This window comes from Ochotona princeps, chromosome 4, assembly GCF_030435755.1.
Source record: "Ochotona princeps isolate mOchPri1 chromosome 4, mOchPri1.hap1, whole genome shotgun sequence".
NCBI classification, from domain to species: Eukaryota; Metazoa; Chordata; class Mammalia; order Lagomorpha; family Ochotonidae; genus Ochotona; species Ochotona princeps.
In genome coordinates, this window is record NC_080835.1 from 60891857 (window position 1) to 60910679 (window position 18823).

Here is an 18823-nt window from a genome sequence, read left to right on the forward strand (position 1 = left end):
TAGTTTTTCCTCATGCATCACTCAGTATTCCATCATAGATCATCCATACTGCAAGTTAGGCAGTAAACGGAGAAGCCAAGGTTAGTTGGCAGGGTGCGTGAAGGAACTTTGAAAACAGCAGAGAGCATATCTAACAGTGATAGTTTGAAGATCTTATATCCCACTGGATGGAAAATGGGAATTATTTTTGCCATTTGCTGGAGTTCATCAGATGAAGCACAAATGGTAAAAGTACTGTATTAATCTTATTTCAATTCTCTATCGCTGTTATAGTTCTTAGCTTACTTACTTGATCCACTAGGGGGCAATAAACCCTTAAATAAAGACAGTATAACCTTACTTCCTTATACATGTGTCATTTGCTGCATAGTTAAGTTTTTAATGTGTTGGTGTGCTATCTGCCTAATTACTGTATAATTATGCATTAAACTTTTTAGACCCAAGGTTCTTTTTATTTTTTTCACTCCATGGCACTTTGTACAGTGTCCAGTCTAGTTACAGGTTTAATCCGTTGACTTTAGTAACAGTTGTATGAAGGATATGACTTGGTGAATGCACATATGTTTTTTTGTAGAATATAAAATCCTATTTTAGTGCCCTAAATAAAAGTGTTTAACCACAATATGACTATAATTAGGAAAAATGTTAGAAATGAGAAAAAATGCAAGTATTGAGTAAAATAAATATCGAATCAGGTACTTCACAGTAAACTACTAGATGTGTACTCCTTATGCAATCAGAGGATGAGCTTATCATTGGTGGAATTGTGTTTTATCCAGTGATGCAGCAAAACTGGTTGAAGAGAGAAAGTCTGGAAAATCTTGACAAGGTTTCAGAGCTGAGCTTGGTGTCATGGATATGAAGAGGTAGTCCTGAGAATTTATTGTGGTTTCAAAAAAGACTTTTTTTAAGTTGTTGGGTTTGTTTTGTTTCTGATTTGAAAGGCAAATTTTGCAGAGAGGAGGACAGAAAGAAAGGTCTTCCTCCTGCTGCTGTTATACCCCCACCCACATTGGCCACAATGGACAGATCCTAGCCAGGAGCTTCTAGGTCTCCCAAGTAGGTGCAGGGACCAAGGGACTTGAGCCATCATCTACTGCTTTCCCAGCCCATAAGTAGGGAGCTGGATCAAAAATAAAGCATCTGGGACATGGACTGGCCACACATAAATCCTGCCTTTTAAATAAACAAATTAGTGTTCTTAAAAAAACTCTAAAAATGTGCGTACTGAAATTAATAAAACAATTTTTTAGCTAAAACAAAAGATGTTTTCCACCAATTTAGGCTCTTTGAATGATTCATGTAAGTTTATGTGATGGCCTCCCTATTAATGGTAAACACCAGATTATATCTTTAAAAAGGAGAAAGCTAGGTCTCTCCAACATTGTCCATGCCTGCAGTGTCAGGATACACTTCAATAGCGGAATGATGGACTTAGGACTGTTCATGAAGGACCACTCATTGTAATACTAAAGGGGAAGCCAATTGGGGAGGGAGGCAGGAAATCCCAGAGCCTTTGGAACTGTATCATAAAATAATAATTAAAGAAAGAGAGACGGAGAGAGCTAAGTGGCATCTTTACAGAATTACTGAGATTGAGCATTTATTCAGAAATAATATTTGTTTTACCCATTCTTAAGTCTTATTTTCTTTCTAGTAATAATTTTAATTAAGCAGAAAAGAAAGGTAATTTTCCAATACTTTGACACTTAACAAACTTAACTTTGAAAGTGAAACAAGACAGCTATTATTTAAGATTGGTTAACTGGTTTTCCTAAGAAATTAATGTAGGGGTGGAAATTTGACTCAGCAATTAAAATAAAGCATATTCCATGTCCTAATTCAAGTCTCCGCTCAGCTTCCTGCTAATGTACACCCCGGGAAAGCAGCAGATGAGGGCTCAAGAAGCTGGGTGTCACATGAAGTCCCAGGCCAAGTTCCTGGCTCCTGGCTCCTGGCTTTGGCCTATAGTGCTACACGTTGGCTGTTGCAGACATTTATGGAGTGGGCCAATTCTTGGTACATGCCTCTCTGTCTCTATATATTCATGATTTTCAAAACAAATAAACTCAAAAGTAACTGTAACTAAAAAGTAACTCTAAAAAGTTGCTGTAGCACCAGAATCATATATGGGTGCCAGTTCTAGCTCCAGTTGCTGCACTTCTGATCCAGTTCCCTGCCTATGGCCTAGGAAAACAGTGGAGGATGGTTCAAGTCCTTGGGTCCCTGCACACACATAGGAAACCCAGAAAAAGCTCCTGGCTTACAGCTTTGAATCAGTTCAGCTTTGGCTGCTGCAGCCCTCTGGGGAGTGAACCAGCAAATGGAAGATCTCTCTTTGTCTCTGTAAAAGTAGATAAATCTTTTAAAGGAAAATAGCCTTTTAGTTTTTAAATAAATGGGTATGTACATACAATTAAAGACTTATCATTTATCCCAATGATTATTTTTATTTTGCAGGCCACAGTGTGAATGCATGAATAGAAGAAGAAAATTTCTTCTTGCCTCAGTACTTGCTCTGCAGAATTCAAGTTTTATATATCCATCATGTCCAAAGTGCTTCTCTCGAATAATCCTAGATTCCAAGAGGTAAAGAGGGTAAAGCTTATAGGCCTAAGAAAGGAAATACGAGTGTATGCTGTAGATTTCTTGTGGATCCAAGGGTAATAGAGACTAAATTTACTATATCAGAATATGAGGTTCTCACAGGAATCCTCAAGGATTTGTTCTATAAATCTGAGAATAAAATTGGCTGATAATTCTCCATTATAAGGGGGGAATTTTTGCCAAGTCTCCTAACTACCTGCCTCAGAGAAGAAAAATAACTTCTCAGACCAACCTGTTAAAAACAAAAAAGTAACCTACTTCTCAGATCTCTGGAAATAACGTGGGAGGTTTTTTGTTTGTTGTTTGTTCGTATTTGCATGATAGCCAAATTGTTTTTTACTGTAAGCAAACTCTTTGAAAATAGGTAATACATTATATAGAATGAAAATCCCTCATCTGAAGTGCTTGGATCTAGAAGTGTTTCAGGTTTCAAGAGTTTTTGGAATTTTTATTTGACCTTTGTTTTTAAGTATCAGTCTTTCTACATCTCTATTAATCTAATCCTTTCCTCTTTCTTAAAAAAAGGTTTTATTTATTGAAAGAGAGGTCTCCCAAAGTGTTGATTTACTCTAGAAAATGCTGCAAAATCAGAGCTGACTCCAAAAGCAGGAGTCAGGAGCTTCTTCTTCTGGCTCTTTCATTTAGGTGCAGTGTCCCAAGTACTTGGGCCATTACTTGCTGATTTTCTAGGCACATTGACAGAAGTGACAGCCAGGATTGAGCCCAATCCCATGTGGCATGCGGTGCATTAATTTCATCATGGCACTGGCCTTGGATTATGGAAATTTTGCATAGACTTTACTAGTAGACCACCCCTACCCCAAAATTCAAAGCTTTTAAACATCATGTTAGTACTGAAAATGTTCAGCTTGGTGAGCCTTTTGAATGTTGTGTTCTGAGATTAAGGGCACTCAGTCCATAGCAGTCTCTATGTAGCATCTCAGAACTGCTTGACACATAGTTTATGATCATGCTCACAGGTAGGCCAAGTATATCTGAGAGTGTAGGATCCTCTGGTCTTTCTAGAGTAGAAGTGAGTTCAGTTCCTCAAGAACACCTTTTCTCTGTCTAGAGGATAAGGCAAAAGTGCATCATAGTAGTAAGGAAAAGTAGTATGCAATATTCCTTGCATTGTTTTTTTGTTCACTTAACATTGAACAGAAAACCAAAAAGGGTCACTTCTCACTCACATTTACTCTTAAATTATCTTTGAAGTATTTACTACTTTGTTAAAGCACTTCATTGAAGATTTATTTGTAGGCTCAGAAAGATCCTGTTTGTATTACTTATCATTAAATTCTTGGCATCCAGCCTGATGCTTAGTTCATACCAAACGTTCAACAAATGTTTGCTGAATTAATGACTAAATGACACTATGATGTCACATTTATTCATTTTTCAGGTTCTTGATTATCATTTGTCACAAGTAAAAACCATGAACCATGTATTTGTTTTCATCAGGATCTATTCTTAGAAGCACTAAGAGTGGAACGATTTCAGGCTTCAGAGCACACAATAGGATTACAGATAGGCTCTGGCATTTACTAATAGGAGTTAGAGCATGATATGCTTAACTTCTGTAAAACTCTTTTAAAAAATGGGACAACAAGGGCTGGTACAGTGGCTCAGTTGGCTAATCCTCTGCCTGCAAGCACTGGCATCCCATATGAGCTCTGGTTTGAGTACTGGCTACTCCACTTCCATCCAGCCTCCTGCTTATGGCCTGGCAAAGCAGTAAAGGATGGTTCAAAACCTTGGGACCTACAGGCATGTGATAGACCTGGAAAGAGCTCCTGGCTTTGGGTCAGCTCAGCTCCAGCCATTTTAGCCATCTGAGGAATGAACCCACAGAGGGGAGATCTTTCTCTTTGTCTCTCCTCTGCCTTTCTAATATAAGCAAATCTAAATAAATAAATCTAAAGATAATAATAAAGTGGAGCTGTCCCCACAATATGGGATAATTAGAGTTAATACACAGAAATCTAGTACAATTTATAACGCAGGTATTAGGATTTCTAAAATGATACCTTGTGTCACTTTTACAGATTATTTTAAGTATACTTTGCCATTTGCAGTGTATCATGGTGATTAAAAATATTAATTCTCAGGAACCAGATGACCTAGGTTCAAATTCTAACTTTATCATTTATAACCTTGAACAAGTGACTTAAATTATCTGAACTTAACACTCTTAGGGTTTTTAAAAAGGCTCAGATATGTTAATATACATCATATATGTTTATCCATGTATATGTGTGTATGTAAAACACTTCTCTGATAGGCATATTAATGTCTGTAGTAAGTGGTTATATTTTTAAAACTTCCTTCCTAACTGTTTCTTTTAAAGGTAATCATCAAAAATTTAGGTTGAACAGCATTGCTATCTTGATATCTCTTTAGATTGTTATGCTAATAGATAATATTAATGAGTGTTTATTATATGATAGGCACTAGGATAGGAATTTGTGGACATCATACTCTTTAATACAAATTGCTCCATGAAGTTGATGTTGCTGTTAATGCCTACCCTCCAAGGGGACAACCAAAGTTTAGAAAAATTATATAAAACTAGTCAGGGGCAGAAACATGGGTAAGCCTCAGTAATATGCCTGCTGTCTGCCCTCATCATCATTGTGCAGGATTTATATTTAGAATGGCACTCCCTCCTTCCCAGAGCTGGAAATTCCCTGGGAAAGGAGCTCTGTTTGGACCATCTGAAAAGCATGTAAAACCCAAAGTCTGTGGAAACATAATCCATGAAAAAGAATCTATTCTCTGCATTTATGTGTCACATTGGCAAAAAAAAACCCACACAGATCAAATACTTTTGTGTCTTTTCTTGTTTTGTTTTTGTTTTTTGTTGTTCTTATTTTGGGGTTTTTTGTTTGTTTTTGTTTCCTTGCAATCAACCAACTTAGGAAACAAACTCTTCACTTTCATTTCCCCACTGCTGTTACTCAGCAAATTAATGACAGTAGAGTCCACACTATAATCTTTGCAGAAGATCTTAGAGATACTGAAAAACAGACTGTTCTCAACTCTAAATCCTTAGTGTCAGTAGCCATAATAGCTGCGTTGTGATTCATGAAATCAGCTTGTTAACTTCCAAGGTTAGTGCAGTGGAGGTTTCCCTAAGATGTTGTACAGCCTATGACTCCATGCTTCTGCAAGAAAATAAAGATTTATAAGACTAAAGTGACATTGCTACACAATAGATATGGCTCTGAAGTTCCCAACTTAGTTTCAACAAGATACCCATTTCATCCTTTTGGGGCTCCATGTTAGTTAGAGTTCTTTTGAGAAGGGGTTCCATGATACAAAGATACAGACATAGAAATATTTTAAAAATCTACATAACCAGGGCTCTGCGGCGTGGCCTAGTGGCTAAAGTCCTCCCCTTGAACGACCCTGGATCCCATATGGGCACCAGTTCTAATCCTGGCAGCTCCACTTCCCATCCAATTCCCTGTTTGTGCCCTGGGAAAGCAGTTGAGGACGGCCCAAAGCCTTGGGACCCTGCACCCGCGTGGGAGACCTAGAACAAGCTTCTGGCTCCTGGCTTCAGATCTGCACAGCACTAGCCTTTGCACTCACTTGGGGAGTGAATCATCAGATGGAAGATCTTCCTCTCTGTCTCTCCTCCTCTCTGTATATCTGACTTGTAATAAAAATAAATAAATCTTTTTAAAAAAAACTACATAACCAGAGTTATAAATGTAAATGTAAGGTTAGTTTTATAGTTATGTATAGGCATATGTGTGTACATCCCCCAAAGTTATGAGCAAGGCACAAGCCTTAAGAGCCATCCACTAAGTCCAAACACATGCATGATGTCCTAAGTGACTTCATAGATCTGTGGTCCATTTAGTCTAGAAATCCATCGCCAACACCATTACTAGTGTTGCTATTAATGAATTACTGTTGAATTTCTATTCTTATTAAAGTGAGAATCATAGTTCACAAATTTTTCATCCACCCAAAAAGATTGTAAACTTACACAAGTGAAACTGAATTTACGCATAGAAATCATTACTTTCTTCTTGAAGGGAAAGTATCATGAGGCCTTAGAGGGTTTTTTTTTTAATGTTTTTAATTATTGTGTGTGTGTGCATTCAGTTTAATCCAGCTCTGTAAATTTGAAAGGTACTTGGTATAGTCACCAGTTCTGAATATCTTGGAATCTTGGTAGCGGTTAGTTTATATGAATCTTCCATTTCCCAAATATGTTAAATATTGTGTGATACAGTCATGTAAAAATTTTTCTGAGGGAGAGTAAGGTTGTTGCTTTTATCTGACTTAAGCAGTTTTCAGACTGGGAAAAAAAAAAACACTAAGACTGATTTCACCCATTTCTTCTTCTGGGTTAAATATAAACTGAAATATGAGTGAATGTAACATGGTATTTTCATTGGAATCAAACAAAACTTGTAGCAAATTCCAGCTACTGCATACAGATCCTTTTAGAGGTTCCTTGAACCTAAACCTGTTTATGAAATGAGTCTAAAACACTATTTACCTTTTTTACTCTCACTCTCATATATTCTTCAGTTGAACATTTTCTAAATAAACAAGAAATATAGGTAGAAATTGCCCATAAAAACAAATGCACTTATGTAGTCTCAGTACTCTTAAAGAGTATAAAAGATTCTGAAACCAGGACTGGATTGTAGCATAGCAAGTTAGACCTCCACTTGTGACAGTGGCATCCCTTTGTGGGCGCTGCTCCACATCCAGGCCGCCTCCTTGCTAATATGCCTGAGAAAGCAGCAGAAGGTTGCCCAGGTGTGTGGGCTGCTATACACATGTGGAGACCATTAGCAGGGAGCTGGATCAGAAGCAGAACGGCTGTGATACAAACATTCATAGGGGATGTTGGCATTACTGGCAGTGTGTTTACTTGCTGAACCACAGTGCCTGCCTATTTGCTAACACCTTGCGAATTCAGTCTGCCTTCAGTCCCCTAAAGGCTTAAAAGAAACTATGTAACTAAATATCCTCATTATACATGTATGATTTGTATAAGTATATATAATTTACTGTGTGTGCATGCATAAGTACAGTTAGGTCTATTTTTAAGGTTATTATTGAATTTTTTTAAAAGATTTGTTTATTAAAAGGGTTACAGGAGGAGGGAAGGAAAGAGAAAGAGGTCTTCCATCCACCAGCTTCCCTCAAGTGGCTGCCATGATTAGAGCAAAGCCAGGCAGAGGCCAAGAGCCAAGAACTGCTTCCCTGTCTTTGTGGGTATCAGGTGCCAAGCATCTCTACTGCTTTTACCAGGCCATTACTGGGAAACTGGATTGGAAGAGGAATAACAGGGACACAAACTGGTGCTAAAATGGAATGCCAGCATTGCAAGTGGCAGCTTTATACACTATACCACAACACTGGCTTCAGGCTATCATTGATGCTGCTTTTGTAAGATAATTCCTTATTAACCATATGATTTCTATAGTTAGCAGAATATATGAATTATGAAAGAATTTCAGGCTAAAAGCCCAAAGCTTATATTTGGGTCATAAATTCACTGACTTTGTAATCCTGAGACAAAAATTAAATTAGATACTTTGTCTTTTCTAAGATTTTCTATGAATTCTACAGTAGACATGAATGTATTATTAATTCATACCCTCCAGAAAAGATTGTAGCATATATTGATATAGAAAACAGTTCATTATACCACGTGTTTTATTCCCTAATGAGTCAATTATATTCATTTCACACCCAGACTTCAGCATAAACTCCAGCAGATTTGGATAAGTTTATGTTGACTGGTTGGTACAGATCTGTCCTCAGTGTGTGGGGAAAAAAAAAAATGGCACAGATCTAGTGATATTGAATCTAACATCTTAAATGAAGGAGTAACCTTGAAAAACCTCACTGTGATCCCCCTTGGGGACGGCTATTGTGGTATTTACTTATTTATTTTGAAAGACACAGACACAAAGCCAGAAATTGCTATTCACTGGTTTCTTTCCCAAATGCTTGTATCAACCAGGGCAGAGCAGGCCAAAGCAGGGAAGCAGGAATTCAGTACTTGCCTGCCTCAGGGGGGACTGAGCCATCACCTGCTGCTTCCCAGAGTGCACCTCAGCATGAGCTGGAGTCAGGAAGGAGCCCTGGAATGAACCCCAGCATTCTGACAAATGATACAGGCATCCCAAGCAGCATCTTTTTTTTTTTTTTTTTTTTTTTTGAAGATTTATTTTTTTTTTTTTTATTGGAAAGTCAGATATACAGAGAGGAGGAGAGACAGAGAGGAAGATCTTCCATCTGATGATTCACTCCCCAAGTGAGCCGCAACGGGCCGGTACGCGCTGATCCAAAGCCGGGAACCAGGAACCTCTTCCAGGTCTCCCATGCGGGTACAGGGTCCCAAATCCTTGGGCCGTCCTCAACTGCTTTCCCAGGCCACAAGCAGGGAGCTGGATGGGAAGTGGAGGTGCCAGGATTAGAACCAGCACCCATATGGGATCCAGAGGCGTTCAAGGTGAGGACTTTAGCCACTAGGCCACGCCGCAGGGCCCCCAAGCAGCATCTTAAGCATTATGCCAAATGGCTACCGCTCAGCCTTCTTTTATATTATTTTCTATTTGTATTTTGCAAATAGAAAGATCATTATCAACATGAAGAAAAACACTTTGTGTTAACCAGTACCATAAAAGTTTTTTTAAAGATTTATCTTATTTTTATTGCAAAGTCAGATATAGAGAAGTGACAGAGAGGAAGATCTTCCATCTGATGATTCACTCCCCAAGTGACTTCAAAGGCTGGTGCTGTGCCAATCCGAAGCCAGGAGCCAGGAGCTTGTTCCCGGTCTCCCACAGGGGTGCAGGGTCCCAAGGCTTAGGGCCATCCACTACTGCTTTCCCAGGCCACAAGCAGGGCGCTGGATGGGAAGTGGGGCAGCCAGGATTAGAACCGGCGTCCATATGGGACCCCAGTGCGTTCAAGGCAAGAACTTTAGCCACTGGGCCACCATGCCTGACTCTTCCATAAAATGTTTAAACTGGTTATTTTGCTAAACTAAGAACATGAAAAATCAAATTAGAGTTTTAAAAGTGCTACTAGAAAAGAAGGGATTACTGAGAAGAGTTAGTTGTCATGTAGTGATGAGAGAGAAGGAGAATAACATGATTTGGTAAGATAGGCACTATACTCTTCATTTTGTCTTATGTCAGCGACAGCCCTGGACTTTATAGACAAGGAATTTAGAAACTATCTAGACAACTAATACATGACAGTAGACTTACATTGAAGCGTGTTTTCTGAGTAGAAATCCTTTGGGTACATCAGCTGTTGCTGTAACACAAAGTGAAATTGCATGCTTTTTTGCATGTCACTATTATAATTTGATAAGTTCTCATTATGTTGCAATGAATTACAGTAATTTTTATAATAGTAAGAAAATAACATGTATTTACCATTTTTTGTTATCTACCTTTCCTGCCTCGCTCGCTCACTGTTTCTCTCTTTTCCACACACAGAATTTTTGTTCAGTCCTCTTATGACTTTAGAATGCTTTTCTATCTTAGTTTTACTCCTCACCATGGTGTTGAGGATTTTCCTGCACACCCCCCCCCCAAAAAAAAAAAATGTTCTGCACCTAAAATGTTGACATATATCTTGTTAGAGTTACAAGCCAGTCTGGATTATCCTAAAATCTGCCAAGATCAGCAAAATTTTACTTCAACACAACAACTGGCTAAATACTAAGATGAAATGGACACGAAACAGCTGAATGGTGCCTTATGGCCATTTTAAGGTATAGAGCAGCCGGTCCTGTATATGAACTAAATTGAAATGTCAATGAGCTAATCATAGGTTGTGGCTAGGACTTGTTTTCCTTTTTTTTTTTTTTTTTTTTTTTTTTATTTATTTTTTTTCTTTTTAACATACTGGTTACTCAAAACCATGTCAACTCCATAACATTGCAAATTGCTGTTGATGTTATACTGGGACTCTTAATTGACTGTGATGATATTCTGCCAGCTCAAACTTCAGACCAGAAAAGGTCTCCCCAAGAAACTGTTCAACCAATCTGGACAATAAGTAGCTGGACTCTATGCTTGGTATATGTTTGCAATGAAAGAATCTTGATTGAATTTGAACTGTAATACTGCATCAAGGTGGAGGAACCCACCGGGGGGAGGGGAGGAGGAGGGAGGGGGGGATACCCAGAGCCTATGAAACTGTCACATAATGCAAAATAATTAACAATAAAAAAAAAAAAAAAAAAAAAAAAAACCCCAAAAAAAAAAAGAATGCTTTTCTATCTCAATTTATCACTGCTTAATTTAAATTAGTAAAGTCAGCAGTTTTGAATGGAAAAAATTTTTAAAGCTCATTATGCAATATTTTAAGAAAAATGCATTGTGGAGAAATGTTTGTACATAAAATATTTTCAACTTTTCTAATTTGTTTTCATATAAAAAATTTACTGTATATCTACACTTTTTTTCCTTACTTTTCCAGGTCTAAGTGTCCGAAGTGTGGTTCTACTGACAAAGCTGAAAATGCTAATTACAGATATAAACTTTCCTTAAAAGTTACAGAATCAAACAAATTGTTTATCATTACTGTATTTGGAAGCTGCTTAGATGCATTTTTTGGGCTTACTGCTACTGATTTGCACAGGTAAGAATATTTAAAGCATTTTTCCCTCTGGCTGCTCTTCTAATATACCAATAGAAGTTGAAAATAGATGTTCCTAGGCATCAGGTTGGCTCCTTTCACCAACAGGCTTGCTTTCTCTCTCTGACTTTCTGGCTTTCTCTCTCTGCCTCTCCAATAAATAAATCTATCTTCTGGAATAGATCATTAAGTAAGAAACAGATATTTATTCCATGAATACATACTGTGATGATGTTAAACCAGGCTTTTTTTGTTTTTAACAACTAATGATAACATTAGATTGCAAAACTCTAATACAAAGTAGAGAAATTAAAAAATTAAGAAAATAAAGTCATTTCATAATGAAGGATGATCTAAGGTTAGCATTCAAGTGGCTAAAGTTTCCGAGGCAGGATGAACTGAGAACATTTGTACATCAGAAGTTGAAATTTTTTCATCTGCATTGCAACTTCATCTGCATCATTTGACCCATTAAGGTGTTCTTGAGGATCTGTATGAGCAATTGAAGCCTTCCTTCCCCTTCAGTCTTTGTCCTCCACCCTTGAACACTTGGCAGAAGTTGTACATCCTTAAGAACAACCTGGCTTGAAGAAAGAGAGTGAAGAGACTGAAGCCACATTACCAGGGAAAAGAATTCCCTCTTCAGTGAGGTGGAGGGCTAGACAGATGTTTTGCCATTGTTCCCACTACTACTTCAGTTTGTTTTGGAATGGCTGGGCCTGTTGATTAGACAAGCATTTATTTTATTCCCATTGATGGTCTGGTTCTTTGTTGGAGCAGAGCAAGATTTATTTGTTTGATCTTTCAATGCTATGGAAAACTTCAAGGAACAAAATGCCTGCCTCGTAGTTATTTTCCCCTTTTCTCTATGTAACTGAAAAAGTTCATGAGGAATTTTCAAACACTGTATCTTCTCCCTTCACAGCAAAATAAAATTTCAAAGCTTATCCCGTCACATTTTTTATCTTATTTCCAATCAAGGTATATTCAGGATCCTAGTAGAATACCGGAAATATTGGACAGCAACACAACACAAAACCTATTAACTAAAGCAGTTGAAACTTGCTTTGTTGGACAAAGACTTATTTTCGGAGTGACGGTAATTACAAATAGTTTTCTTTTTAGTATTGTGTTATTTCTGTTGTAATTAAAATGATTTAAATTTTCCAAGTAATTTTTATGAGTTACATAAATGAGAAGACTTGTAAAAACTCTTTAAAAAAAAGCTTTTTAAGCTGTGTAAAAATAGTCTACAGGAAATCTGTTAAAATACCATGTGTGGCAACTTCCTCTTTCAAAAGTCAGAGTAGCCAAGTTCAGATGCTTGTAGAAGTTTGAAAATATAAATTTCTTATAAATTCAGAAGCGTGAGATAGTTGATTTTGATACTAGGTGTTTGCTTAACTACAAATTTTGTTCATGTTCTACCATTCATTTCTGCCATCTATAAAAGGGAATGCAAGGAACTATACTGATGGTAAAGTGAATATTCATAAGAATGTTAAGACTAAATGAAGAAAGATGGTCTTATATAATTAAAAAAGTAACTGTAGAACAAGTTAAAAGAATGTACTGACTCTAAAGCTACAATAATTTTCTGTCTCATGTATTAAAGAGAAAAATGTCCACACTGGAATCAGAGTTTCAAAGGGGGGCGGGGAGGAGTATAGAGTACTCCACCACTAAAAGGTAAGAAAAAGACAAAATGAAGGCAAAACCAAGAGCTACAGGGGTACTTTCTCTCTCCCCAACCCCCTTTCTCACACACACATACTATACACACTCACTCACTCACTTTGTCTGCCTCTCCCATTAATAAAGGGGAACATTTCTTTAAATTCGAAAGTTTATGGAAGCTACTGAGAAATACAGTTTATTTATTAACTAGTTACTAAGCATCATGCAGTTACCCATGTTAACTGCTGAACAATAATTCACATTTTTATTCTTATAAATGACAAAACCAAGCTCAAAGGAGCCAGCATTATAATATGACAGGTCAAGCCACCACATGTCATACAAGCAGCTCATATCTCAGTGCTGATTCATGCCCTGCTGCTCTGCTTCCATTCTAGCTTCCTGCAATGCATCTGTGAAAGCATTAAGTCCTTGCAGCCTGTGTGGGAGGCCAGCAGGGGTTCCTGACTCCTGGCTTTCCCTTCCTTGCCCAGACCTGGCTATTGCAGCCAAGGGAGTGAATCAGTGGATGGAATCAGTCTCTTCTAATCTTTCTCTGCTACTTTCTGTGTGATACTCTACCTTTCAAATAAATAAATGAATCTTTTTTAAAATGTCAGGAATATTAAATAACTTTTGCAAAGCCCACGAATACTAATAAATTCTGGAACTGGAATTTATTGGCAGATCTCTTAAATATGCTACTCTGCCTAAAACACTACAGGAAATGAAATTTGAGAATGTGAATTTTAATTGTATCAGTTTTGGCCCTTTTTTGTTATAAGACTTATTTTGTTTTTATTTGAAAGGCAAATTTTACACAGAGAGGAGAGATAAAGGGAGAATGTCTTCCTTCCTCTGTTTCACTCCCCAAATGGTTGCAACAGCCAGAGCTGAGCTATTCCAGGCCTGGAAGGAAGGAGCTGCTTCCTGGTCTCCCACATGGATGCAGAGTCCCAAAGACTCTGGCCATCCTCTGCTGCTTTCCCAGGCTGGATCGGAAGTGGAGAAGCTGGGATTTGAACCTATGAACTGGCACCCATATGGGATGCTGGTACCACAGTAGGGGATTAGCCTGCTTTGTGATTGTTGCAGCCTTTAACCTTTTAATCTATTCAAGATATACGTCTAAAGGGGGGAAAAAAATTATTTAACTCATTTCTTTCACAGAAATTTGGAACCCAACTTGGACAAGGTTCAGATTCCAGTAACTCTCTGCAGCAGTGCTGTGATCACAAAAGAGAAACTAAAGAACTTGTAGCTTGCCAGGTTGTTCTACCAGACCCACGTGTGGCAGGGTTCACTGTCATTGACTACTTTCATCAGCTTTTGCAGACTTTGAATTTCAGGAAACTTCATGGTATCTCCCTATCACCTAACAGCGACTTGTTTACTTTGGATCATTCAGATAGTGAGTTCAGCAGCATACATGGTTCTGACAGCACTTGCTTTTTCAGATCCTGTGACAAAGAAAAGTTGTCAAGATTCTGGCCGCTATCACTTGAACTCACTTTCATTGGTTCACAACAAACAGACAGTAATGATCTTTCAGCTTTAGAACAGAGCAAAGTTATTGGCACTCTTCACCAGAATGAAAACTGTTTCTCTTCTGCAGAGGCCACAGATTCCAAAAGCTGCCATGATCCCAGTCAGGGTTCGTGGAGCCTTGTTTCACATATGGATAAAAACAGTATAGCAGAAAAGTTGGATGTCAAATACAGCTTCCAAACTGATCAGTTGAGTGGACTACACAGCAGCCATCATGATATTGGACTTACTGACTCTAATTTCTTCCCTTTGAACTTGCAAGAGCCTCCAAAGTCAAATGATAGAGAATCTATCCACAGTGTAATAGAGATAAAAAACAGTTACACCGAGTGTGAAATACCATGTTACCAACTTAATCCTGATATCCTCATTAACCTTCAAGAGAGATCTGTGTATTCACCATCACCCTTCAAACTTGAAGAGATAGCTAGTGATTCCCAGAATTGTGACTCCGAGATTTGGGATAATCTGCCACTTTCTGAAAGCCTGAACAAATTTTTAGCAATTGTTGAAAGTGAGACTGCTGTAACCCAGACAGATGCCTCTCTTAGGAAACATAATGCAGATGGCATCAATGAATTACATGCAGACCACAGCAGGTTATCTGTAGTGCCTCAAAGAACTACTGGAACCTTGCACACACCACCTATAGCTTTAAGATCATCACAAGCAACAGTCATCACAAATTCTAGCAAAGATAACTTCCTTTCCAACTGTGAAGCAGATCCAAGTCCTAATGTTCAAAAGCAGTCGCAACCAGATAGCACTGCAGAAGCAGTTTCTAAAACCAGTTTTGGAAGAAATACTTCACGTTTTTTTCTACAAAATCCTTACCAGTCAGGTTTTCTTTCTGCAAAAGATTCAGAAACAACACTTAAGAAGACTCGTCGGGATGAAATGTTATGTAGGCCCAATACTTCAGAGAGTGAGCATTCTTATCTAAGTATTGAATATTTGAATGGATGTGAAGGAAAGTCACTTTCAGAAATGAATGAGAAGTTGACAGCATTGTATTCTAGGAAGTATTATGATGTTTCTGATCTTTGCAAAGTAGACCATAAACAATCTTATAGGTGGCCAGAAAATGAAGGTGACAGTTTTACAGTATGTAGGAAACTTACGTATTCTTTAGAAATTCCTTGCAGTAGTCCAAATACAAGTACACATATACTAAAAGATATCCCTTATGGACATATCAGTGATGACTTATCACAGAACTGTTCTGCTGGCCACGAAGGTGTCTACAACACTTCTGCTGAGCTCTTTGATGATATCGATAAAGAAATAAGTGTTGCAGTGAAAATGACCAAAAATTCACAGGATGTTTTATTACATTTGGGAACATCTTTGGCAGAAAGACATCAAGTAGAGCCTGATTTTTCAGTGAAGGCACTTTCTGAAAACTGCAGCCAACCTTCACAGAAATTATCCATGCAAAATGCATCTGCCTGCAGGCATCCAAGAACATGCTCCCCTCCACCTAACTTCCAGTCAGACTCCGAAAAGGATTTTGAAGACAGTCAAGACTTTGTTCCATGTTCACAGTCAACTCCAGTTGCAGGGTTTCAGCAAACAAGAATTTATGGAATAAGGAAAGCTTTCCAAAAAATCCCAGCTTTTTATTCAGATCTTGATGCTAACAAGGGAAAAACTAGAATTTCTTTTAAAAATGATAAGCTGAAAGCCACCCCAGGCAGTCCACAAAATATAAAAACAACCATCCAGAAATCTAGAAATCCTGGTACATCTAGTATTGCACAACCAGAGATTTTTAACCACTGTCCTATTGCTGAGAGCCCTGAAGCTGATAGTGATGAATGGGTCCCCCCTACCACAAAAAAAGTATTTGTTTCTGACATGCTTGGATTCCAAGTCATGAGTCTACAGAAACGCTTTGCTGCACAGAATTCCCCTGATCAAAGAGAATTACCAAGAAAGAAAACTAAATATGCCAAAGAAAGAACTGATGAGTGTTTAATGAAGAAGTTAAATCTAAAGAATATGTTTACAGCAGTTACAAAACAGACAACTCCTAAATACAACTGTAAAAGTTCAGACCAGATCTCCAAAGAATTAAATCTTGGGCTTAATTCTTCTTCAGAAGTCAAACATTACTATCCATTTTCAGAAAATTGCCTGTCTTCTGCACCTGAAAATAAATATGCTTGGTCGCCTGAATTATTTTCATAAAAGATCTCCTGAACCCAGTATCTTAACTTAAATGAAGATAAATCTTCCAGAAACTTGCCTCTAGTGGCATGGAAAGCATCCTTTGCATTTTGAACACTTGAGGAAAAGCAAATAGAAAGTGTTTTAAGTGCTGTTGTGTCTTCAAAAATGTAAAGCCATATACCTCCCAAGACACTATGATTTAGAGTTTGTGCACTTTATATTGTTGAGTGAACTTTAGTAGCATTGTTAATTTTGCCTTTTAAAGATTGTTAAAATCACATGTACATCCAGAAATAAAGCCTTTGCAAACCAAAATGTGCTTTTCTCAGTCAGTTAAGAATAGAAAATGACAAGCCAGCACAATAGCCTAGTGGCTAAATCCTCGCCTTGTATGCACCAGGATCCCATATGGGTGCCAGTTCTTGTCTGGGCTGTTCCACTTCCCATCCAGATCCCCAAGATCACTGGTGTAAAATTTCAGTCTGATAGGTAAAACAGATGCAAGCAATTTCAAGACAGTATAGTACGGGCCCGGCGGCGTGGCCTAGTGGCTAAAGTCCTCGCCTTGAATGCCCCGGGATCCCATATGGGCGCCAGTTCTAATCCTGGCAGCTCCACTTCCCATCCAGCTCCCTGCTTGTGGCCTGGGAAAGCAGTCGAGGACGGCCCAATGCATTGGGACACTGCACCCGCATGGGAGACCCAGAAGAGGTTCCTGGTTCCCAGCTTCGGATCGGCACGTGCACTGGCCGTTGCGGCTCACTTGGGGAGTGAATCATCAGATGGAAGATCTTCCTCTCTGTCTCTCCTTCTCTCTGTATATCTGACTTTGTAATAAAATAAATAAATCTTTAAAAAAAAAAAAAGACAGTATAGTAGAAAGGGTAGTGTAGCAAATTAAGCCAGTACTTGTGACATTAACATCCCATATAATAGCACCAGTTTAAGTTTTTGCTACTTCACTTTTGATGCAACTCCTGCCTGGAAAAACAGCAGAAGATACATCTCTGTGTCTCTCTGCAAGTAAAGTGCTTTCTTAAAAGTACAGAAAATGTAGCAATACAAGTTTAATGGGGATGTCATACATGTTGCTATCGAAACAGAAGCAGTTAACCCAGTACTATTTACTATTTAGAAGTTGATATGTTAATTGTATTTACTAAGTTTTGATTGAATGCCTCCTACGTGCCAGGCGCTGTGCTTGGAACTATAAATCAAAGGCAAGACCTCCTTCCCCCAAACTCTTAGTCTGGTAATCAAACAATGCTAATCAGAAAAAAATGAAGAATAATTCCCACACACTAAGTCACAACAGCATTGTAGCTGCACCCTGTGAAATACTTGTTATATCCCTTGTTTGCTTCCTTTGCCATTCCCCAAAGCAGCTATTCCAAATCTTCACTCTCCTTATGTCACCAGCCCACTGCTGCTCTTCACCTCCTGCTTAGTGGAATTTGTTGAAATCACTGGTATTCCCTCTGTTTCCCACACTCGCACCTACTCACTTTCCTGTATCTACTCACAACTTTTAGACTCAGAAAATGATGCATAGCTTAGTGTTATTCCTTTTATTTGGGGTTTTTGACTTATTGTACACCCATCTTTGAAGTCTTGTAAGCAGTATCCCCTCATATTTCTTCTTTTGGCAGTGCTAGATATTTCCCCTTCCCTAACTTTTTATTTTGAGAGCTTGAAAAAAATAGTGCAGTGACATAACATTTTGTTCAGTCATTCTAATCAGTTCGACTTGTCTGCTTGGCTTGTTTTCTTATATAAACATTTTGGGGTTTTGCTAAACCACTTAAAGGTTGCTACAGATGGGACATTTCACTGAAATACTTCCCTACGAATCATTATAAAAAGATTTTCTTCTGAATGGCCACAATATCATTTGCACACCAAAGAAAAACAGTAGTATTGAAATACTGTTTAATATTCAGCCCATATTTAAAATTTTCTATTTCTCCTCAATTTATAATTATTGATGTTATTTAATAAGTATTTCATTAAGGTTTGCCCTCTGTTGTTGGTTGTATCCTTTGTTTCAAAAACTTCTTGTCTTATTTTCTGTAACATTAACTTCATGAAAACACCAAACCACCAGGGCTGGTACTGTGGCATAGTTTAAACCTTGGACTGCAGTGTTGGCATCCCATATGGGCGCTGGTTCTTGTCATGGTCACTC

At 38.1% G+C, this 18823-nt stretch overlaps 1 protein-coding gene across 1 annotated transcript; it reads left to right on the top strand.

The window, feature by feature from the left end:
• Positions 1–589: 589 nt before the first annotated feature.
• DDIAS (DNA damage induced apoptosis suppressor) lies at positions 590–16947 on the top strand. Its single transcript, XM_004590025.4, has 5 exons — positions 590–866; positions 2461–2589; positions 11083–11244; positions 12223–12340; positions 14089–16947. The coding sequence occupies exons 1-5, from the start codon at positions 853–855 to the stop codon at positions 16654–16656; spliced, it is 2991 nt and encodes a 996-aa protein (XP_004590082.2). The 5' UTR covers positions 590–852; the 3' UTR covers positions 16657–16947.
• Positions 16948–18823: the final 1876 nt, after the last annotated feature.

Excerpts from the sequence above, each read along its gene's own strand:
- DDIAS (XM_004590025.4), top strand. Across the intron at positions 11,245-12,222 it reads ACTGCTACTGATTTGCACAG|GTATATTCAGGATCCTAGTA; the intron begins GTAAGAATATTT and ends TTTCCAATCAAG. Across the intron at positions 12,341-14,088 it reads GACTTATTTTCGGAGTGACG|AAATTTGGAACCCAACTTGG; the intron begins GTAATTACAAAT and ends TTTCTTTCACAG.